Here is a 22,023-nt window from a genome sequence, read left to right as displayed (position 1 = left end):
CTGCAACCCTCCAGGTGATGAGATAGAAATGGACAATGCGGGAAGCCTGATTTTTGGGACAAGGCAACAGGAACAGAGGGCTTGAACGGGTAGGCTCTGTACGATATCATGTGGTGGTGGTGGTGGTGGTGGTGGGGGGGGGGGTTTCTTAAACCAACTGTACTATTCGTAACATATAAATGACACACTAGACATTCAGCCCGTTTACAACTCCTCTACCCGTAGCCCAGTGTGTCGGACTGGGGTTGTGCTATCCATGATGCCCCTGCGCGTATAATGTACCTGTGCCCTTTTGTTACATGTTGTATAACAGAATAATTGCAGTCTATCTATCCTCCCCTTTCTCCAAACTCTGTCGCCCAGTCTTCGTACTCTTTTAGACCAGCCTTACTGACACTCGGCCTTATGGTCGTCAAACTCGCCTCGAAATCGGACAATTGAATTGGCCGGATCTCATCCATGGTCATGTGTAACAGTGCCTCTCCAAGGGATCGCAATGGTCCCATGGCTGCATCCTTGGCCAAGGCCGTAATGTCTGAACCTGAAAAGCCTGTGATCACAAATCAGTTGGGTTTGCATGAAGGTATGAAACAACTACCCACCATCTGTCAATTCCACCAACTTGAGGATATCATCATTAGACAAGTCGTGTTTCTGCTGGCCCAGAAGGGTCCTGAGCTGTGTCTCGCGAGTGGTCGGTTCAGGTAACGGGATGTATTGCCGTCGCACAAAACGCCTTCGAGCCGCCTCGTCAATTGCCCAGGGGAGGTTCGTCGCCGCTAACACAAGGACTCGGTTGGCGTCCCCCCTTTCCTTGTCTTTCTCGGTCGCTTCTCTTCCAGCAGCAGCACGCTGAAGATCGCTCCACTGAATAAGAAACTCTGTCTTGATCCTCATCGTGGCTTCGTGCTCTCCAGACCCTGATCTCTGTGAAAGCAGCGAGTCGATCTCGTCCACAAAGATAATACTGGGTGCCAGTGTCCGGGCCAATCCAAAAAGAGCTCGAACGAGCTTTTCTGACTCGCCCAAGTACTTGCTTGTCAGGCTGCTTGCTGAAATCGAAAAGAATGTTGACTTAGACTCTGTTGCCACAGCCCGCGCGAGCATAGTCTTTCCTGTTCCTGGCGGTCCAAATAGGAGCATTCCTCTGGCTGGTTCTCGGAGGCCCATGAAAAGATCGGGTCGTAAAAATGGATAAACAACAGTCTCTCGAAGTGCGTTCTTTGCAATTTCAAGACCAGCCACATCACTCCAATGAACTTCGTCACCTTGAACGACAATATCGTTCAATATTTGCTTCGCGGCAGCTGCATCAACACCAGCGGGCAGGTTTTTCAAAATTTGCTTCTTCTTGTTTTTCCATTCACTCATATCGTCAGGAGACTTTTCCAAAGCCTCTGATTCAGACCCTTCGGAATCATCTTCTTGGGAACCGGCTTCTATAGGAGCCTCTTTCTCCTTCATTCGACGCGGTCTGGAACTTGTCCCATTCGTGTCATCGTCAGAGGCGCTTGAGGTGGAAACTTGCCGAACCTTACGTTCACGCCGCCTTGACCTATCTCTGCTCTCAGCATGCGGCCTCGAGGGTTTCAAAGATCTTCCAGGCTGTCTCGCTGCTGGACTACGAGTTGGTAAGTTGTTTGACACACTTCTCCTCTCTGATGCTTCTCCAGAATCGTCGCCGGTCTCAGTATCGTTGGCTCGCTCTTGCTTCGACACCTTGCGTGGTGATGGTGAAGCGAATCCGTTACGTGAGTTGGGCAGTCGATCCATTCGATTTGTGTAAGCATCTGATGGAGGTAAATCTTGATACGAAGACGAATTTAGAGCACTGGAAGCAGCAGTGACCGATAGCATGGATGGGCGGGCGTAACAGTACTCATCAGAGTGTCGTGTATTTCCTGAAGGTTCTCCATCAAGATCGCGGTCCTTTGGCACAACCAAACGTCTCGAGTGGCTGTCCCATTGCGTTGGTACTGGTCTGCGAATTTGATCCAAGGAAGTGCGAGAGCTAGGGCTCGCTGTTGCTGGAGTGGACTCAGACTGGGTCCCCCTCGCGAATCTTTCCTTTGAACTGAGCGCGCTCCATGCCAAAGTCGCTGCTTTGCTTGATCCTTCGGCGAGTGGCTTTGCTGGCTTTCGTGGCTTGGTGGGCTTTTCTCCTAATTTACCGGAACGTAAAGTCGTCCTCATGGTGTGCTTTTCTGGACTTGGTGTCCGTAAAGTCTTGTTCGGTCTCGATGGTAGGGCTGGTCCTCCAGGCGATGCAGATCGAGAGAGCGACGGGAACGCCGTGTTTGGATCTAGATGTGTGCTGGGTCCATCCACGATAGCAAGTTCTGATGATGTACGTCGAGGCTGTGATGGACGGTGTGGAAGGGTTGGCCGTGATAGCTCAGAATACTGCATGGCGGTGATTGTGCCCTGTCCAAGGGAACCTCTTCCCTCGGGCATACTTGGTCGCTTTGTCAACTTGCCGGCTGGTGGTTGCGGGGCAGTCGTCTCTTCTTGCCGTGAGATCCTCAGAGCTTCCAGGAGATCAATTCGTTCTTTACATTGTAATTCCAGCTGTTTCAGTGCCTCTTGTAAGGCTTTCTCGGTGTCTGTACGTGGGCCATATGCGGGGGGTGCCCGATTTGCGTTGTAATCATAGATCTGATCCAGGGCAGCTCGCCAATGTCGCATGGCTTCTATCTCATTACCCTACGACCCAAGTCAGTGATTAGTAGATAATTGAGGAAGCGAAATAGCTAAAACTTACCTGGCCTTCATAGTAGATAGCAGTTGAGCAACTTAGATAACTATCATCGTAGGTCTTCTGCAAAACAGCCAGGGCCCTGTTTCGTAACATGGCTCCCACAGCAAACCACTACCATAGTAGCCCAGAGACTGGCTTGAGTTGCGCCCTAGCCCGCCGACTGTGAAAGGCTGCCGTTGTGTTGACTGTTATGTGTTTGGCGAGCAAAGCAGATTGTGGCAGGTTGTTTAGGTGGGGACGCGTTTGGGCTGAGGAATCGAATTGATGATCCAATGCCTTGATATAGCAGGGTCGCGCACGTTGTGGTGTTTGGTATGATTGAACATAAGACGTGATCGAGTCAAGGTCGATGGTATAAGGCACTGTCCCTGCTGATGATAGTTAAACGTGATCAAGTTGATCGACCTGCATGCCTGACATGGATTAGCAGGTTAAACTTGGGCAGGCGGTGACGTAGTCAAGGATCGCACCGCCCACCCTAGTCGCAATAGATGGTGGCGGGGTAGACAATGAGCCTCATACCTACCTAGGTACATACTACAAATGAGCTGAGCTACCTTATGATAAGGCAGAGCGCTCAACAACTGCTGTGGAAACATCCAGTGTAAGGCCAATCGTTTATTTGTGATTCAGCCGTTGGAAAATGATCAACCTGAGAGAGTACGCGAGTTACTAGGCACTGTTATAATTTTGCACTTCTGCTCAGTTGTATTTCTAGCTTCTCTACATGCTTACTCCTGCGTCTCATCTATATCGCCCCTTTTGTCTATGAAAGTAACACGCGAATCTCGGCGGTTGTTCTAGGGAAAACCGACCGCAGACCTTCGTCCTCTTCTGTATCAACAAATTCATCATCCCCCTCAGTAATAACCTCTTCAAGCTGTTCAAAGTCATTGCAGAACTGTTCTGCTGCCTCCTCCGTAATTTGTCGAGCCAACTTCGAATCCTGCAGGTGCTTCAAATTATCCATGGCGTCCATGAGTGCTGATGGTAGAAAGTCATCCAATGCCTGGCTTGCTTGAGCGAGCTCTTTCTCTTCCAACAATGAAGCGTTCTTGTCGTTATCCTCCTCCAGCTTCGTGAAAATTGCGTCCAACCCTGACCCCTTTCGAAGGAACTGGTATTGACTTGCTATTAGTCCTTTAGCTGCATCATCTGACTTCGCTCGCAGTCGTTTAGTACGACGTTGTGTGAATTCGAACGGCTCTAGACATGCTATCGCAAAAGATATACAATTAATCAGGAAGATCGCACCGTTCTGGGCATTCATGTTCTTAGCCATGTTTTCACAACCCGACATGAACGGTTCAAAGGCTTCTGAAAGCACACTCTCGAACTCGCTCTCGCGATCCTCCGATGTCGATAAGGAGGAGTCGTAAGTTTTGCTGATGGCCTTGAGCTGTTTGAGCGAATCTTGTAAAAATGCAGGTGGGCCAAGGTCTAATGGAGCGTGCTGGAATTCTCCCTGTAGAGTTGCAATGTGATCTCTGACAAGTGCTCGGAACTGGCGTAAGGCCTCTGTTTCCAGGCCTCCAATCAACTCTACCAAATTGGAGTTGGGACCGAGCGTTTTTTGGAAAGTGATCCGGTAAAAATTGATCAGATTTGCGAGTTTATAGGCGGGTATGGTGTCTTCGTTGGCTTGGATCACCTGCTCCATCCTTTGGCGAAGCACGCGGGCCGCTCCAGAGATGTCGCGGTCGACTAGGTCGTTCAGTGCCTTAAGCGCATTAAAGTCAGCCTCGGCCTCATCGTCCTCTGCAATTAGACGCCAGATCTCTGCGTCTCGGCCAGATTTGAAACCCTTGGCAAGTTCTTCCCCCTCTGCGACAAACAAAACCTCCAATGCCTCACGTTCACTGACAGTGGCTGAATGAATCCAAGCCAGCATGTCACCCACGTAGCGTAGCGGATCATGTGCCAGCATGTCGATGGGCTTGACAGAGGGATCTTCTGTACCAGAGGGCGAGGCACCTGTCAAAGCGACATAGAAGGAGTCTGAAAGGATTCGTTCTCGAGCCTCGGAGAAGAAGTCGAGGCAGTTTTGGAACAGTGACGGCCTTTCGGCAAGAACTCGCAATGCCCGGCGAATTGATGAGTTCATCTGTGGATTTTCGAGATTCAGTGTCTTGAACTCTCGCTGTATCCATTTGTAAAGCTTTTGGAAACCAAGATTGATGTTCTTCGACGTCTGCTCCATCAGTTCTAGACCCAGAGTCTGTTTCTCGAACCCAAGGAGTATCTCGCAATCCTTGCTTATCTTTTTCGCTTTGCTTAAGGCATCGAAGAAGCGGTCATCTACTAGCTCGGCTGTTTGAGTAAGTGCGGCAACCTCATTCTCCGACATGACAAAATGTTTCTTGAAGGCACCGAGCAGCTCTTGCTTCATCTCAACCTGTCTCTTTTGGTCCAAGAGAGAGGATGCCTCGGAGAGTGCAGGCAATGTCTGCCTATGAGCTTCGACAACTTGGTTTTTCATGTCCTCGTAACCATTGTTAAGCTTGTCAATGGTCGTTTTGATACGCCGAAGTTGCTATTGCCATGTTGGTACGGTTTCCTGTAAAACAAATGCTTGAACCCACCTCTGCAACCCGCCCAAATTCGGCAATAACTTCTCCATTACTGTCAATGACTTCTTTTTGTAGGTCTAATCGAACACGTCGACGAGTTTCGGCATCGTTTTGGATCCCACGTTCATCAAGAAGAGCGAGAGCGTCTCGAAACTCTGTATCAGAATGAGTCGTCGAAAGGACACTGGTCACTTTGGATGTAAGTGGAGTGATCCCTCTCGGTGTCGAGGGAGTTTGTGGATAGCCATCTGGAGCAAGCAGTCCCGAAACAGAGGCATCTCTCATAGGTAGGCTCTTCAATGACAATGGGCGATCTGTAGGTGCCATATTGCAGTAAACCAGCAGTAACGCTGCTCAGTCGAGTTGTTGCCGCCGGCAAACTTTAACTTACTCCGCGCAAGTCCATGGACCGACCGAGCTCGATGGAGCAACAGAGTAAATCTGGAAATTTGGAATCTAAAACCAACAGTGATCACGAGCGGTCCCTATACAGATACTCCGTGTAAGACCAGGGCAATCATGTAGATGGGAGTGCCAGGTGTTGGAAAGGGTGCATGGAAGAGGAAGGCGGTGTGTAGCCATTCATTGGGTCTTATCGGTATTTGTCTGGCAGAATCGCACACCGCTCTGTAGCGTCATGCCAGCGGCTGGTGATGCCTGGAGCATTAAATGTCTATCATCAACCTGCAAGTGATTTATTCACTTTTGTTTCAGGTCAGAGGCGCATGGTTTCCTTGTGGTCTCCAACTCCATTTGCTTAGACTCTGTCACACCGGACCGTTCCCTTGCTTGGAGTAGGCATGTGCCTTGGGTCACGCTTATCGTGATCAACGTCCCCTCGTGACCTTGGGTTACCTATCCTCCATATTTCACTATCATTTAACGAATAAAGCTACGTTCGCCGTAATTCTTGGATCACCAAGTTCAACAAAGTTCAAGTCCAATTATTCCATCATCAAGGTGGAAGGAAGCAACCCTTCCTCGTCTCCCATTTTCGGCAAGACAACAATCCAGCATCAACATCATCAATCGCCTTCGAACCGCCTCGACCCCAAACCAACATGCCCACCTATCTTTACGCTTGATTCATCGAAAGAACTCGATATGTCCTCCAAGTTATTCTCCCGATCGAAATTCTCCGCAAGAGGGTCACGGTCGTTTTATGAACAGCTCCGTTCTGGCGATGATGACGAATACGATCCCGGCATCGATGAAGAGAACCTTGGTCATCAATTTGATGACGATTTTCATCCCGAAGGACTCGATATTGGCGATAGCCGCATGACAATAGAAAGTGCAGCTCTGAAACCAAAGGGCAAAGGAAGGGCTAAGGCACTAAGGAAGCAGGCGCAAAGTCCCGGTGGACCCTCGCCGCGATGGCACCAGCAGGACGACGACGGTGACAACGAGGTGCCGGCATCGTTACTCATGGAGCCAAACGAAGTAGTAGACTTACCCCCCACATCGCCCAGACGAGCAGCACCATCGAACAATCCCCAAAGTCTAGAAGCTGCAGGCCCATCATCAGCACGGGCAAGGGCGCAGTGGGAAGCAGCCACAGCTCAGCAACAACTTCATCAAGAGAATAGGTATGGGGTGCCCGCTGGACCACAACCTATGCCCGTGGCTAGGGGCTTGATAGCGAGTAATCCGAGGGAGAAAGCACTCTGGCGATGGGTTAACACCTCAAATCTAGACAGCTTTATGCGGGATGTTTACGACTATTATGAAGGTGGGGGACTGTGGTGCATTCTGTGTGCTAACGCTCTATGGCTCTTGTAAGTATTCGGCCACCAAGGTGCGAAACATGAGTGGCTAATCGGTGCTTCAGAGAGACACTTTTCGTCGCGGTGTTGCTCACCTTCCTTTGTCAATGCATTGACTATTCAAAGATTCCACACAGCAAATCCTTACATGAGGTTGTAGTTCCCCAATGTACGCGCAAAATGTCGGGTCTCTGGAACCTGGCGATTTGGCTTTACACATTCTTCTTCATTTGGAAGTGTGTACAATACTTTGTGGAGATTCGCCGCCTCCTCTACATCAGGGACTTCTACATTTACTTGCTGGATATTCCGGAACAAGACATGCAAACTGTTTCGTGGCAGGATATTGTGGCTCGTATCATGGCGCTGCGTGAACAGAACCCGAAGACTGCAACAAACATCACACCGAAACTGAGACAGTTTATTGGCAGCCAGTCGAAAGAACGGCTTGATGCACACGATATTGCTAATCGACTCATGCGCAAAGAGAATTACCTCATTGCGATGATCAACAAGGATGTCCTGAACTTGTCTTTGCCAGTTCCGTTTCTTCGCGGCCGCCAGCTATTTTCCAAGACAATGGAATGGTATCTTCATTACTGCATCCTTGATATGGCCTTCAACGAGTTAGGCCAAGTTCAGCAGGACTTTTTGCGCCCGGATCGCAGACGTCTCTTGAGCCAAAAACTGAAGCAGCGGTTGATGTTCGCGGGGTTTCTAAATCTTATCTTCGCGCCTGTTGTGCTTGCATATGTTATCATTGTTTACTTCTTCACTTATTATTATGTCAGTAGTTTAGCCCAGTTACTCTGTTCTTCGAAAGCTAATTCCGGTACAGGAGTACACAAAGGATCCCAAGCAAGCTGCAGCGCGCAAGTACACTTCTCTAGCAGAATGGAAATTCCGCGAATTCAACGAACTGCCACATATATTTTACGAAAGGCTGCACATGTCTTATCCATTCGCCACTCGGTATATCGATCAGTTCCCCAAGAGGATGACTGAAGATATTGCGCGAACTATCGCCTTCATGACAGGTGCAATTACTGCCATTCTCGCTGTAGGCTCTATTCTTGACTCGGAGCTTTTTATTAACTTCGAGATCACGAAAGACAGGCCAGTCCTATTCTATCTCGGAATCTTTGGTGCCATTTGGGCTATCACCCGAGGAATGGTGTCCGAAGAGACATTAGTATTCAATCCCGAATATGCCTTGATGAATGTGATTGAGTACACACACTACATGCCCGATCACTGGAAGAATAAGCTTCACAGCTTCGAGGTTAAACAGGAATTTGCAGAGCTTTACAAGATGAAAGTGGTCATTTTCCTCGAGGAGGTGATGGGCATAGTGACGACGCCTATGTTGCTCTTGTTTTCACTGCCTAAGTGCAGTGACCAGATCGTCGATTTCTTCCGCGAATTCACAATCCACGTTGACGGCCTTGGCTATGTCTGCTCCTTTGCGGTATTCGACTTTCAGAAAGGACCAGGAAATACGGGCCATCAGGGGCAACGACCGGATGTTCGTGAGGACTACTACTCAACGAAGCACAACAAGATGGCCGCATCCTACTTTGGGTTCCTTGACAACTACGTTACCAACCCCAAGACTGGTATTCCCGGTCATACACCGTTTGGAGGAAAACCAGCCTTTCACCCACCTCCAGCTTTCCCAGGGCTTGCCTCTCCATCATTAGGAGCAGACATGCAGGGTTCTCATATTGGTCGCGCGGAAACGGGACGTGCCAGAAGTAGAGCCCCCGGTGGACGAGGTCCACGTACGGGACCAATACCACAGCCCTCCCCAATGGCGTCTGTCCTGTTGGATCAACATCATCAACCTGCTGGGGTGAACATGGGTGCACGTAGTCTTCATTGGTCAAGGTATCCGCGAGGATTCCGCGGGGAAAGCCAAATAACTGAAGAAGCTGAAGATAGCGCCATGAGGCGAACTGGGGACGATGACGAACTGTACGAGCCAGGGGGGGAACTAGGTGAATCGACCTGGGAAACGTCCCCCGCAAAAGGGGTGACACGGGAGAACAGTGCAGCCAATACAGACGATCCTGGTGAAGGGGTACTGGGCATGATATACCAGCTTCAGCAAACGCAGCGATCCCGGCGCGGTGGGGGCATGGTCTGATATAGAACATCTCTCGGGGGGAGGGGGGTTCATTCATTCATTTATCTTCCCATTTTGGGTGAACCACATGGCGTCAAGGCGAATACTGGAAGTTATCTCCCCGGAATACCCTTCTCCTTGGAAAACGGAGGTGGATTTTATTGGCGCTTTGCATAGATTGGGTTTTGTTTATTGCGACTATCTGTCTTGTGACTGGCAGTGAAGGATTCGGCATCGGAGCGTCGGTCAGTGTACTTGGGTGGCAGGAGCAGACTCTTGGGTACCTATAAATGAATAGGTAAGCCCACTACGTATATTTAGAGTAAAACATTGTACCCATTATCGAGCTCTTGGAAACTGTACAAACTGGTTTGCTAGGTACTCTCAGGTTTATACGACAGGCAAACAAATTCCAACGAGAAGATCGGGGTTGGGGCGATAAATTCGAGGCCTTGAAATGTATGTGTCTCGGGATAACGACGAGTCGTAATTGATGATAATACCGAGGCCGCTTGCACAAACAAAACACAGTCAGCGGGAAGTTTCTTGCACGGAGACTACATACGGTAGGTAGGTGGCAAATGGAGGAAATGAGAGAGGGGATTTAGAGGAGGGTGTGATGTTGACGATATTAAAAAGGAGCTTATTCGGACGAGTTGCAAACACAAATAAGCGGTGTCTTTCAGGCATCTGTCTGATAAGCCAGAGTCAAACATGGACCATTCATTAATCAATGTTGCAATGCGTATTCGTCAATCTTTGAGTGACTGGGTTCCTCTAAACCTCCACTGCTTGGCTGATGACCATTTCCTAGACGAGTTTTTGCCGTGGAAGTCCAACGTGGGTAGTAGGTACATAGGTAGTCTATCCAGTTTGAGGACGAGCTTGACGAGGACCGATTGATTAGAGAGAGAGAATTGGGTCCCCGAACTGATTGATAACCTAATTCCAGTGTGTGAGACCCCCTGTCATGCCCTGATCCCTGGGTTGCAACCAGGCTCATGATTCGGTGAAAGATGAGATTCGACCGCTGCAAGTCCAACGTAACACCCACCCTGGTGTTTGTACAGGTCTGGGCATAAATCAATATTCAAACTAATCAAATATCTCCTTCGATATGCGCGTAACCTCAACTATGAGTACTAAGTTGACAGCAAGCCTGATTAACGTCGCCTGCCATGCTAATGTGAGCTTCCAAACTCCCTACGCTTTCCCTTGCCTAAACATTAGAAGCAATTGACATGCTTCTTGTCGAATGGAGAGATGGATGAATCGGATGGATACACCGCGTGGTCACGATGCCTCATCCATGGATATTACCTTAGTCATGGGTGTGCTCTGGCTCTAGGTTGTGGAGTTGATCCAGTCCAGCCACTGACTTGGCCTCAGATCGAGAAAGTTAGTAGTAAATGAATGAATGAATGAATGAATGAATGAATGAATGTATGAAGGATGAAATAAGAAGGAAATATCACCCTCTAGGCATCAAGATAACTATTCCTCTGCCTCGTGTTCCAGTCAAATATTTATATTTCTCGCAACGGCATGGTGTTAACCTCGGCAGCTATTCGTGTGTGTACGTGTGTGTGTAAGCTAAAGACAGAATATGTACTGATATTGATCTTGATTCCAAACCCGACAAGACGGTTACAGGGATTATGATATGATGTGAAGTGACGCTGATCCACTCTGCAAACAAGCAAATTGGCCAGTTTACGTACAGAGATGAGCATCTACCTATGTACTAAGTCTAGTGCAGATAGATGGATGGCCTTTCTACTGTGTCTCTGTATGACCTGCCACGCCTTTCTTGGGCGCCAATGCGCGCTGAGCTGAGAGACAATCAAATGTAGGTACGAATACATACAAACAGAATATCCGTACCATTGGTAAACATGTCAGGCCTCAATTTGCAGCAAGGCCAGCATTCGTGGGTAACTGCAGTACTTGAAGATAAAATTGTGATATTAGGGCCAAGTCCACCACCATATGACAATTATTTATACCTACCTACCTTAGTCTCTCATAACTGCTTCGGCGATAGGTACTTAGATAAACCGATAATGGATACGACTGCACTTCCGCGGGCATATAATAAGCGCAACAGGAGATGGCGGAGAAATGGACAACACCATGGAAGTACCTCTTCTCACAATTTAGCAATGGAAAATACCTCGCTGTTTGCTAACTTTACCTTAGTCCATTGTTATCTGAGCCGACGCGCCGAGCTCCCTGAACGACGCTAGTTCAAACGACAGATACAGATGGAGGCCCTAATCTAGAGGAGGGGGGAGGGGGAAAAGAGAAGACGCATACTCAGTTATGCAGACAGAGACAGAGGTAGCTTTGCAGCAATAATTTGACGGAAGGGTACTTGCCGTAGCTCCCGTTCCGGACTCCGAGGCCGTAAACGGAGCTGTCTCATCCCCAGAGGAAAGGGAAAAAAAAAATCTAGGCAGTTTGGGAGGGACTCTAGGGACTGCCCTGGACAGCCCAGAGGGTACCTAGCTCCAGAGCCTACCTACAAGGACTTAACCTGGCCTGGAGTTTTTCCCGCGCTGTCCAATTCAGACCAATAACCTAGGTAGGTAAGAGTAGAAGAATAGGTACCTACCTAGTAGAACACCACTACCACCACCACGACCAGCCTCCATCTGAACTACTTTTTTGCTCCATCGCCTCCGCTCGGCTTTGGACTTCTTTCTTGCATTTCTTACTTACACTTCAACTGCCGGCGACAAGACTCGTACTCATCATTCATTGATCGGTGTATTCGAATAGACCGAGGCGAATCAAGAACACGGCTCGGATATAGCAACCACTTTGCACGGTCTTTTCAGCTCCAGCAAGTCGAGGCCATATTTTTCGCCCCGAACTTAGTATCTAGGGCCTTATCTCAACTTGAACATCGTCATCGTTTTAGCGACCATCCTCCGGCGCAACTCCATATCTTGAGCCTCCTGCAGTCCCCGTACACGACATAGCCGACTCCATCCACGGCACAGATCGCTCGCCGTCACTTTTATAGCAGCAATTGCCCCGATACCTCCTCCAGTCGCCAACCTGGCGGCCCTCGAGACCAAGCCTTTCGGCGGAGCATCGGAAGCTGTGGCCGCCATGGCCCAGCCAAGTGCAGAGCCAGTCGAAGAATACGAGTGAGCACACCTCAGCACCCTCATCAAGATGGTCATGTACATCTCAGGGCCTCGAAATTGACTGTTTCTCGCACAGCTATGAATCTCTCCCGCCCAACTTCTCCCTCCTGCAGAACATGGCAGCAGGCGCCTTTGCCGGCATAGCAGTATGAATCCCTCGCCTCGGACAAGCAATACAAAGTTATACCGGGCTAATCTTGCGTCTTCCTACAGGAGCACACTGCCATGTATCCCATTGATGCAATCAAGGTATGCTCATACCCTGCACTCTCTCTATGCTTGCTTGCTTGCTTTGCTTTGTCGATCTCGAGTCTGACACATTTCTTAGACCAGAATGCAAATCCTCAACCCCAGCACCACACCGGCCTACTCGGGCGTCATTCGTAATACCGTTCAGATTGCCCGCACCGAGGGATTCTTCAGCTTATGGCGCGGCATGTCCAGTGTCATAGTTGGAGCTGGTAAGTCAACCACGTCATGGACAGGCCTATTAACCGTTGCTAAAACCGCTTAGGTCCTGCGCATGCCGTCTACTTTGCAACATACGAAGCAGTCAAACATGCCATGGGCGGTAACCAGGCCGGTGTACATCATCCCCTCGCTGCTGGTAAATATCCAATTTCTGCTCAGTTTCCGATCTGACAGCCACTGACTAAATTTCTGCAGCCACCAGCGGTGCCGCTGCGACTATTGCTAGCGACGCGTTCATGAACCCTTTCGATGGTACGCCCCCTACGCCGCAACCTTTCGAGCACCTAGAATACGGTCGCTGACAACCCTGTACAGTCATCAAGCAGCGCATGCAGATTCAAAATTCGAGCAAGATGTACCGATCCATGCTGGACTGCGCCAAGTATGTCTACAAGTCCGAGGGCTTGGGCGCTTTCTACATCTCGTACCCCACGACACTGTCCATGACAGTCCCCTTCACAGCTCTACAGTTCCTCGCATACGAGTCTATTTCAACCGCCATGAACCCCGCAAAGAACTACGACCCCTTGACACATTGTTTGGCCGGTGCCGTTGCTGGTGGTTTTGCTGCTGGTCTTACCACCCCCATGGATGTCATCAAGACTATGCTCCAGACTCGGGGAACCTCCACCGACCCCGAAGTGAGAAGCGTCAACAGTTTTATCGGAGGCTGCCGCCTATTATATCAGAGAGCCGGGTTCAAAGGCTTCTTCAAGGGTGTGCGACCTCGCATTGTTACCACAATGCCCAGCACAGCTATCTGCTGGTCGGCATATGAGTTCTCAAAGTATGTGACATGGCTGAATCAAACTGGTAACTGAAACTAATGCTTAAATCTAACTAGGTCCTATTTCATCAAGCGCAACGATGCTGCTTGAACATGACATCTAAGTCTTGGAATGCTTGGATGACCGACCTCAACTCTGCATAGATTTGCAACCATATTCGACACCCTGCGATTATCTTCATGAGAGATGGATTTGGGAGCGAGGACGCTTTAGAGAGCATGGCTATGGGACTGAGACGGCTACAACGACAACATCCGAAATACTCTTGAACCCTTGAACAGAAACCTTTTGATTCGACGCTTCCCCGATTGGGTTCGAGCCCTTTATACCAAGGACCTCTACCGACTTTGCATCTGACCACGACCTCTCAAAGGACGATGGCTGAGTAAAGATCGAGGCAAGCGACGGATCGTGTACATAAAGAAATACCATCACTTTTACGAACGAAAAAATCGGAGAGCGGCGACATGGATGGGAAACGGATGAGTTATTGCGAGTGTTGATTCACGCAGTTAGACAGCGGAAGAGTGTTATGATAGGTTATCTGTTATTACTTATGTCAAAATACCAAGCGAAAATGCTTTGGCATTATACAATTTCCAACCGGGCTTGATTCACACATTATCTTGGATCTAGCACAAGCTGTGACTATCCGGATTGGCGCAATGGGTTTGTGTCTGTTCCCCAAGGCTGCAATGCGTGTGTCCATTGCGATGTCGCTGTAGCGCCGACGTCGGCGGTGGGTGATATTGTACCGAGGCCGAGCAACTACGCACGCTTCATCGAGGTACTAAAAAAACTAGGCAAATAGATAGATTGACATGTTGATTTGATTTGGATGCTTTACTTGCGGTATAAAGATAGAATTCTCAAGGTATACGATCTCACTATATACTGTTCTTGACGAAAGTGAGCGATCTGCGGAAACTCCGACGCCATTAACCCCTATACTCCTGTTGGAGAGAGAGCCCAGCCCTTCTTGATCTCTAGACAAAGACGTAGATACCAGCAAAGACTCCCTCCCGATCAAGCAAGCAAAACTGCCTCTGTAGTTGACCCCTTCGCTATCTAACTCCTCAGTAGTATCTTTTGCAAAACTTCAAAATCTGTCGTGTGCTTCCTAGAATCCAAATGGTTGACCACCGAACTGGAACTTGATATTAGGACCACCGCCGCCACCGCCTTGCTGGAACATGAATGGATGACCGCCACCACCGAAGGGGTTGCCCTGTCCCTGGAAAGGGTTTGGTCTCTCTTGGGAGTTAGGATCATCGCCACGGTCGAAACGGGCACGTAATTCGGGGTCACTAAGAACTTCATATGCCTCGTTGATGCTGGCCATCTTCTTCTCGGCCTCTTCTTTGGGGATACCTTGTTTGGCGGCCTTGTCAGGGTGGAAGATCTTTGATTGTTTGCGGTAGGCGGACTTGATTTGGCGCTCGTCGGCGTCGTTCTCGACACCAAGCACCTTGTAGTAGTCCTTGGTCTTGCTGCGTTTGAGGGCAATGTGAGCCTTGTTAAGGACTGGGTTAACCTTCTCCTTCAGATCGGGGCGGATCTCGGCGGCCTTCTCGAGGGTAGCAATGGCGGCGTCGTAAAGCTCACTCTTTAGTTGAGCCTTACCCTTATGAAGAAGACCCCAGAAAGAGTCAGGGTTGAGTTGTAGTGACTCGTCACAGTACTTGGCGGCTTCTTTGTGGGTTGACTATGGCAGAGTTAGTGATATGCAGGGATTGTACGAGGCCGAAGAGCTCACTTCGGTGTATGCTTGACAAGTCATCTCGATCAAATTCTCCAAAAGTTGGATACGGGCGGTCTTGGGGATGCTCTTGTTCTTCTTAAGCTCCTCCACCTGGTTTCGGACATCAGGCACCAAGCCAGAACCATCGGCAGTACCGACCAATGCCCTGCCCGCCGTGGTGGGTTGGCCTCGGCTTAGTTGTCCCTGGATCTTCTTGTATGATTTCTCAACCTTTTTCTCCTGCTTGTGCAACTTCTTGCAGATCTTGGAATCAGGATCTGACTGAAGACACTTCTTGACTTGTCCAATACCGTTCTCCAGGTCACCCAAAGCGTAGAACGAAGTCGCGGAAATAACGATGTGGGGAGAAGTGTCACCGGGCTTCATGTGAAGGACATGTTGCAAATCGCTGAGAGCGAGTTCGACATCGCCGAGCTCGAAGCGACAGTGCGCTCGGAGTTCACGCAGATGAGGAGATCGACTGGCGACAACGATTGCAGTACCGGCGTGGCTGACACACTCTTCCCACTTCCCGCCCTTGCTAGCCATGTCAGCTAGATGAGCTGCCAGCTTGGCCTCTTCCAACTCGACAAACTCAGCCGACTTGGGAGCCTTTCCAGCAAGGCCGTACTGGGCCTTTGCGGCATCCCAGTCTCCAGCCTTGGCACGAAGCCTGGCGAGTTGAAGATGGGCTCCCTCAAAGCCAGGCTTGAGGGACAGGACTTTGTTGAAATCGTCAGTTGCCTGCGAGGTTCGGCCGAGTGAGAGATATGCGGTGGCCCGCTTGAAGAGGGAAAGGTAGTTCGTCGGGTCGCGGGCGATGGCAGCATCGTAGTACATGAGGGCTTCACTGGTCTCGCCGCGGGATAGATGCGACTGCGCCTTGGTCAAGAGGTTCGCAACAGGGAGATCGGCCGGGATATCTTGCGGCGAAAGGGCGCTGGCAGTTGCGAGAAAGGCCGTAGCGACCACTGCCAGACCAGCAAGATTGAGATGCATCTTGATCAAGTTTGTTCGAGTCCAACCAAGTACACTATCGATAGGTCGAGGGGTAAATCGCAGGCGATATATGTCGATTGAAGGGTGCTAATGATAATGCATCGACTTCAATAGGTGCAATAGTTGACGACGAGTACACGACGACAACGATGACGAAGTCTGCTCGGGTATAGAGGAATTGGAACAAAGAAAGAAAGAAAGGAGCGTTCTAGCAATTGACAAGGGACAAAAAGGACAACTCTACTTGTTAAAAGAAGCCAACAACCGGAAAAGGCGACACCTCTCAACTTAGCCGGGAAAGTTAACTTCTGTCAGCCAGGTACATGGATCAGTCTGGAATGTCATAGGTGGCCACAAGTACTTGCCTACCAACCCTGACGAGCCCCCCCCCTTCCCCCAAAGTCGGGCTCGAGTCTACTGGTACGAGTCTGCGAGTCTAGCATGTTCTGGCTGCAGGAATTAGCGGCGGGCACTATAACTTAGTACACTCAGGGACCGAATCATTTTCTGCCACTGCAGTTGCAGGGGTTCCCACCTCCAAATCTATTAATTGACGGGAACCACAGGGCAGGCACGGGCTGCAGCTAGAGCCTAGACCTAGGTTGTTCTGTGGCGTCACCGTCTCGACCGCCAATGATTGATTGATTTGTTTTGTTGATGCACCTCAAACTTGGAGACTTCCACACCAAACCCGCCCCTTGATTCAAGACAGAGAGAGACATTCATTCACCTGCTCTCTCTCGCACTCACTCACTCACTCAATCAATCAATCAATCAATCATGGCGCATCATCGTCTCCTCAGCCAAGATTCGGCCATTTTCTCTCCCTCAGTTGCTCGTATCGCCGCTTCCACCGCCCGCGACTGGTCCTATATCGACGCCTGGCTCTCCTCTAAATTCCACCCTCGACCAGTCCCGTCTTTCGAGCGCAACAATGACACTCTCAAAGCCCTATTAGCTCTCGCCTCTGTCAACGAAGCTGCCGATGATGAGCGTAACCTGGTAGCTAAGTCTGAAGCAACTGCTTTGCAGGAACTCACCGACTCTGAGAAGAAGATCGACAAAACCAGCCGGCCACTGAGGGAAGGCCTCATTGAAGCCGTAGAACACAACCTGCCTACCGATGGCCACACCGCTCTTGATGCCATTGCCAATATGGCGCTCCAATTCGGAGTCGCCTTCCCAGAGCCCGACACACTAGGCCAGCGCATGTGCCAACTTCAAGCAAGCATCCACGATGCTGAACAGATGAAGGCCCGCGTCGAGGTCCTCCACAAACATATCGACGACGAAGCAGCTCGAATAAAGGAACTTCTCAAAGAGCTACAGAGAGATGACTACCAGCCTCCAGCACATTTGGCCATACAGAACCTCGACATGCAGCGCAAGGTCAAGGCATTGTCCGCCAAGCTACCTGAGCTTCAAGACAAGGTTGCTGCTCTGGCTGCATCCGCCGACTCCTCGCACCCGACCATTGCCGACCTTGCTCGTGACGAACAAGAATACCTGTCAGTGTTATCACGAAAGAAGGAGCTCGACGTCCAGCTGGCCACCTTTCAAGGTCTTCCTAGCAATCCAGATGTGGCCAGGGCTGAACTCGAAGAGCTTCGAGATCAATTACGTTCTGTAGAATCGCAGCGTGATGCTGTCTTTGAAGGCTTAGTGGAACGTGAAAGTCCTGTTAAGCGACGACGCTGAGCTTGTTTTATTTGATCCTTGGCCCGATACTATACATTAATGAACCTTGGACGCTGTCAACTGTACTTCCGCATCAAGTCGACACACCAGGCAAATAACGCTCAATACCTATCTATATAACCAAACTGGAATCAGTCGCTATGGGTTTCGCCGCCCTTTACCTGCCACGGCGCCACCCAACCTTCCAAACTGCCTACCCAAACCAATTCTTTTGGCCGGCACTGGAGGAGCGGGTGCTGGCTCTTTCTGGGGAATCGTTTGCAAGCCGACACCCCGTGTCTCCTTGCCTTTGACGTCTACCGCTCCATCGCCAATGCGGAGTTCACTGACCCCAATTGGTGGTATTTCGTCACCATCCATGTTGTTCTGACGCTGCGCGCGTCTAGCTCGTTCCTGCACACTTCGGAACTTTTCCAGTAGCTCAACCCATCGTATGTTCCCATCTTCCCTGCTCTTGAGTCGATTGGGTCTGTCAAAATTGGAGCTGCTTGTAGCTGGAGGAGCCCTGCCCATAGGTTAGCTTACCACAAAAGCTAGTACATGCAGCTTGGAGTTCAGAGCTAAGCAACCCTTGCCCAACACGCCCACTATAAAGCAATCTTCAACTTACGTTCGAGGTGCCGCATGTAGATAGCCTATAGAGCTGACGCTATTGAGTCTGTTCTTCAGCGCGGCAAATGCCGAGGACTGCGGTAGAAGCATGAGGATACCATACATGCACTTGTATAAGTATGGGTACTTCTCAGGTTCCAGTAGTTGTAGTCGTAAGTCTGGACGGGCTGTTAGTTCGTGTACGACAAGTGAATGACGGACACTACGCTTACAAGTAAAGACGGGTGACTCGATAAGCTGTACGAGTTTGTCTACTTGAATGAGCATGTTGACTGTCATGTCCAATTCGCCGCTGAAGCATGTCAGTTTAAGTAGCATATTCTATTACGCCTGCGCTTACAAGATCTGTAGCAAGTTATAAGCTTGCTCGTAGGCTTGGGCGAGCAAGCAAAGCGAGAAGGTAGCGACAGCATTATAGCACCACGATCGAAACAATGCCACGAATAGCGTTTGACCGTCCTTGAAGTTGTCAGTATTCTTGTCTTGAAATGCAGCCTGGGAGGAGTTTCCCTACCTTTGTTTCAAGGTTTCGTAATCTTTTTCGAACGTCTGCTAGCTGTGGAGCAGTAATCAGGTTGTTATTGAGGTTCTGCACCATTATGCTTGCGAATTCGACGTCTTCCTCTTTCTCGATGCAGTCTGCCAGTGTCCTGTAAATCCTCTCTGGGCTCAAGCTTAAACACAGTTGCCGAATAATGAGATTTCCTCGAGTTTCAAGCAGCTTTCGATCTGTTGAGAAAAGTTGTAAGAGATTGACCATGAAATTTGCAAAGTAGTCGTCCTCCGTATTCCTTGAGATTTGCGAGAGAAGTTGAAGATCCTTGGTAACCACGGCGTCTGAGGGATCGGATAATGTCTTGAGCAACGCTGGGAACGTGCCATCGTTGAAAGCGAGGACCTTTCGGGGAGCTTTCCTGTGTAGCATAATAAGCCACGTCAAGGCCGCCACCCGGGTCGCTTCGTGATCGTTGAGGAAGAGGAGAGTCAGAGAGTTGACGGCGGCGGCGTAGTCCAGATCAGCTTGTGTCTGCGTAACATTGATATCAGCGGGAGTCGATATTGAGCGGCCTTGAGCAGGTGTAGGACTGCGGAGATCGAGGTCTCTGGAGCTTGATGGGGATGCTCTGTTGCTGTTGTTGCCCTCGGGCCCCTTTTCTCCGGGAACTGACAGTCGAGAGGTTGAGAGGTGTTGAGGCGGTTGAGCAGGAGGCGGCGGTTGACTCAACTCCGAGTCGTCAGAGAGCGAAACGACATAGTCCATCAGGCATGTGTTGACCCGGGTTGCTGCTTGATGGATGGTCTCTTTGGTGCTGGCCATAGCTGGAAGCATATGGGCGAGGATCTTGGGCGTAAAGGGAAGGACTTCTTCAGGGCAAATATCTAGAAATTCAACAACCCATCTTAGTGACTCGAGGAGACAATCCTCCTCTTACGCCATGTCAGCCGTCGTCCAAGGAACTTGAAGGATAACAAACCTAGCGGAGAATCGAGCGTGGCAGTAAGTATCTGAAGAATCTCCTTGTAGTTTATCTCGACATCTTGTCCGGGAATCCAATCCTCTCCACTATCGTCATCATCATCGAGTGCGGCGTCTGAGTCGAGCTCATCTCCTTCCTCAAAGTCAGGGTTTATCGATTCGCTATCGATTGAGTCTTGTCGTTTCCGCTTGGCACCCTCTTTAGACCGTTTGCTTTCCAAGATGCCCTTCTTTATACGCGCAATGCGCTTGATCTCGTTCAAAAACTTATCCAAGCAGGTTTGTGTGGCAACCCTCACGTCCGAATTCTGGTCAGATAGGAACTTGAGAAGACCTCCAAGGAAGTCCGGGAGATACGTGACAAGCTCCAGGTCGGGTATAGAATCGAGTAACGTGATCCATCCCACGAGGAACTGCCGAGTGAAAGGATTAATAACCCAAATGCGCTCTTTCAAGAGTGGGATAAATCGAGGCAGGGAGAACGCTGTTGGCAAGTGAGAGTTCTCGCCTAGCGACACTTTGTCATCGCCATCGAACTCCGGCGGTGTCTCGAGGATAGAGACATATGAAGCAGCAGACTCAGATACAATATCTTTTACGAGTCGATCCAGCAGTTCCGCTCCGTTTTTGACTGACAGCTCCGAGTCCGCCCCAAGCTGGAAGCCAAGCATATTAGTATGGTCGACTTATCAAATATGAAGCCCGGAGGGGAGAACATACCTTGCAAAGCTGATCAAAGATACTATTAAAATACACCAATATTTCTCCCTTTGCAACCTTGGCTATATTGTACATGGCCTCGCAAGCATAATACCTTACTCTTGCATCTTGGTCGGTGAAACATGCTAGGACAGGGGGGACAATCTTGGCGAGATATCTCGGTAGTTCCTGGTTTGTAAGTTAGATGTAGACTCTTGGGGAAGACTGAGGCACTGGATCTCTTCTGCCAATGTATCCAGTATTGAGACGGGGAGATGCCGTAAATTAAAACGTACCGGACCAAGCGCAATAGCGGCGGCAGCGAGGCCTATTAAACCGCCATTTCTAGCATGAGGCTGATGCACAGCGTACGCATAGTCATTACACAGCTGCTCCAGAATATCATGGACTCGCTGATAGTCCTTGACACTGACGAGATCTCTAATTACACGTTCAAGCCTAAGGTATGAAAGTCAGCATTTGCATCTGTGGAGCTTGAGAGCAATGGTAGTAGGTCATCGGACCGAGGTGTGACGTCTTGGCGAAGGTGAAAGCAGAGAGCTATCAAGAAAATAGCTGGGAGTATACTGGATATCTGTGGTGGGAAGTGAGACATACTCCAGAGCCCCGATCTTGCGTTTGTCGTAGAGCTTATCATTAAGGGCACGTTGGATGTTGGCATCCATAGCTGTAGCTCATTCACATCGTCCGCTAGGCGCGACGAGATAGCGGTAGGTAGATAGGTAGGTAGGTAGCTTGCTTGCTTGCTTGCTGGCTGGCTGGCTGGCTGGCTGGGTCACTCAGTGGAGAAAGATAGGTAGGGGTGACAGATTATCTAATGATGACAGAATAAGAACGAACGAGAGTCCCTCTGAAGTGGTAAAGAAAAGTAAGGTAAGGTAGAGCTTGGTTTAAGCTTGGAGCTGTTGTCGTAGGTAGGAATTAAGTTACAAAGTGGTTGGCTCGTTTGAGATGGAGCAGGGAATCTTGCTTCCATCCACGCACTGTATGGTAACCTGGACAGGGAAGGAGTTAGCCCCACGAGTCTCGACTTTTCCAATGGGGGACGTCCACCTTTTAGGACTTTGTACTCCGTGCCCATGGTCTGAGTACGGACGCCTTCTATTCGGACGCGTCTACTTTTGTGTTTCAACTCTGTTGAAC

General features: G+C 49.8%; 8 protein-coding genes across 8 annotated transcripts; 4 read left to right on the top strand and 4 right to left on the bottom strand.

Annotated features, from left to right (window-relative positions):
- Window positions 1–329: 329 nt before the first annotated feature.
- Window positions 330–2,851, bottom strand: J7337_007123 (uncharacterized protein; the record flags this gene model as incomplete). Its single annotated transcript, XM_044824778.1, has 3 exons — window positions 330–550; window positions 603–2,703; window positions 2,762–2,851. 3 exons carry the CDS (start codon window positions 2,849–2,851, stop codon window positions 330–332), a joined length of 2,412 nt encoding a protein of 803 aa, XP_044680435.1.
- A 673-nt stretch (window positions 2,852–3,524) lies between these two features.
- On the bottom strand, window positions 3,525–5,655 carry COG6 (Golgi transport complex subunit 6; the record flags this gene model as incomplete). The annotated part of the gene is made up of 2 exons (XM_044824777.1): window positions 3,525–5,291; window positions 5,341–5,655. 2 exons carry the CDS (start codon window positions 5,653–5,655, stop codon window positions 3,525–3,527), a joined length of 2,082 nt encoding a protein of 693 aa, XP_044680434.1.
- A 777-nt stretch (window positions 5,656–6,432) lies between these two features.
- On the top strand, window positions 6,433–7,110 carry ATG9_2 (autophagy protein atg9; the record flags this gene model as incomplete). Its single annotated transcript, XM_044824776.1, has 1 exon — window positions 6,433–7,110. One exon carries the CDS (start codon window positions 6,433–6,435, stop codon window positions 7,108–7,110), a length of 678 nt encoding a protein of 225 aa, XP_044680433.1.
- Window positions 7,111–7,274: 164 nt separating this feature from the next.
- ATG9_1 (autophagy protein atg9) lies at window positions 7,275–9,240 on the top strand (the record flags this gene model as incomplete). The annotated part of the gene is made up of 2 exons (XM_044824775.1): window positions 7,275–7,880; window positions 7,933–9,240. The coding sequence occupies 2 exons, from the start codon at window positions 7,275–7,277 to the stop codon at window positions 9,238–9,240; spliced, it is 1,914 nt and encodes a 637-aa protein (XP_044680432.1).
- Window positions 9,241–12,599: 3,359 nt separating this feature from the next.
- On the top strand, window positions 12,600–13,723 carry J7337_007119 (uncharacterized protein; the record flags this gene model as incomplete). The annotated part of the gene is made up of 6 exons (XM_044824774.1): window positions 12,600–12,623; window positions 12,703–12,835; window positions 12,889–12,981; window positions 13,041–13,097; window positions 13,161–13,632; window positions 13,690–13,723. 6 exons carry the CDS (start codon window positions 12,600–12,602, stop codon window positions 13,721–13,723), a joined length of 813 nt encoding a protein of 270 aa, XP_044680431.1.
- A 1,030-nt stretch (window positions 13,724–14,753) lies between these two features.
- J7337_007118 (uncharacterized protein) lies at window positions 14,754–16,373 on the bottom strand (the record flags this gene model as incomplete). The annotated part of the gene is made up of 2 exons (XM_044824773.1): window positions 14,754–15,338; window positions 15,390–16,373. The coding sequence occupies 2 exons, from the start codon at window positions 16,371–16,373 to the stop codon at window positions 14,754–14,756; spliced, it is 1,569 nt and encodes a 522-aa protein (XP_044680430.1).
- Window positions 16,374–17,153: 780 nt separating this feature from the next.
- On the top strand, window positions 17,154–18,071 carry J7337_007117 (uncharacterized protein; the record flags this gene model as incomplete). Its single annotated transcript, XM_044824772.1, has 1 exon — window positions 17,154–18,071. One exon carries the CDS (start codon window positions 17,154–17,156, stop codon window positions 18,069–18,071), a length of 918 nt encoding a protein of 305 aa, XP_044680429.1.
- A 138-nt stretch (window positions 18,072–18,209) lies between these two features.
- J7337_007116 (uncharacterized protein) lies at window positions 18,210–21,545 on the bottom strand (the record flags this gene model as incomplete). The annotated part of the gene is made up of 9 exons (XM_044824771.1): window positions 18,210–18,576; window positions 18,682–18,850; window positions 18,896–18,975; window positions 19,024–19,142; window positions 19,198–20,111; window positions 20,159–20,816; window positions 20,881–21,048; window positions 21,156–21,318; window positions 21,478–21,545. The coding sequence occupies 9 exons, from the start codon at window positions 21,543–21,545 to the stop codon at window positions 18,210–18,212; spliced, it is 2,706 nt and encodes a 901-aa protein (XP_044680428.1).
- Between the last annotated feature and the right edge of the window lie 478 nt (window positions 21,546–22,023).

Source organism: Fusarium musae, chromosome 5 (assembly GCF_019915245.1).
Source record: "Fusarium musae strain F31 chromosome 5, whole genome shotgun sequence".
Classification (NCBI taxonomy): Eukaryota; Fungi; Ascomycota; class Sordariomycetes; order Hypocreales; family Nectriaceae; genus Fusarium; species Fusarium musae.
Note: the sequence above shows the minus strand (reverse complement) of the source record. Positions and strands in the feature narration are given on the sequence as shown.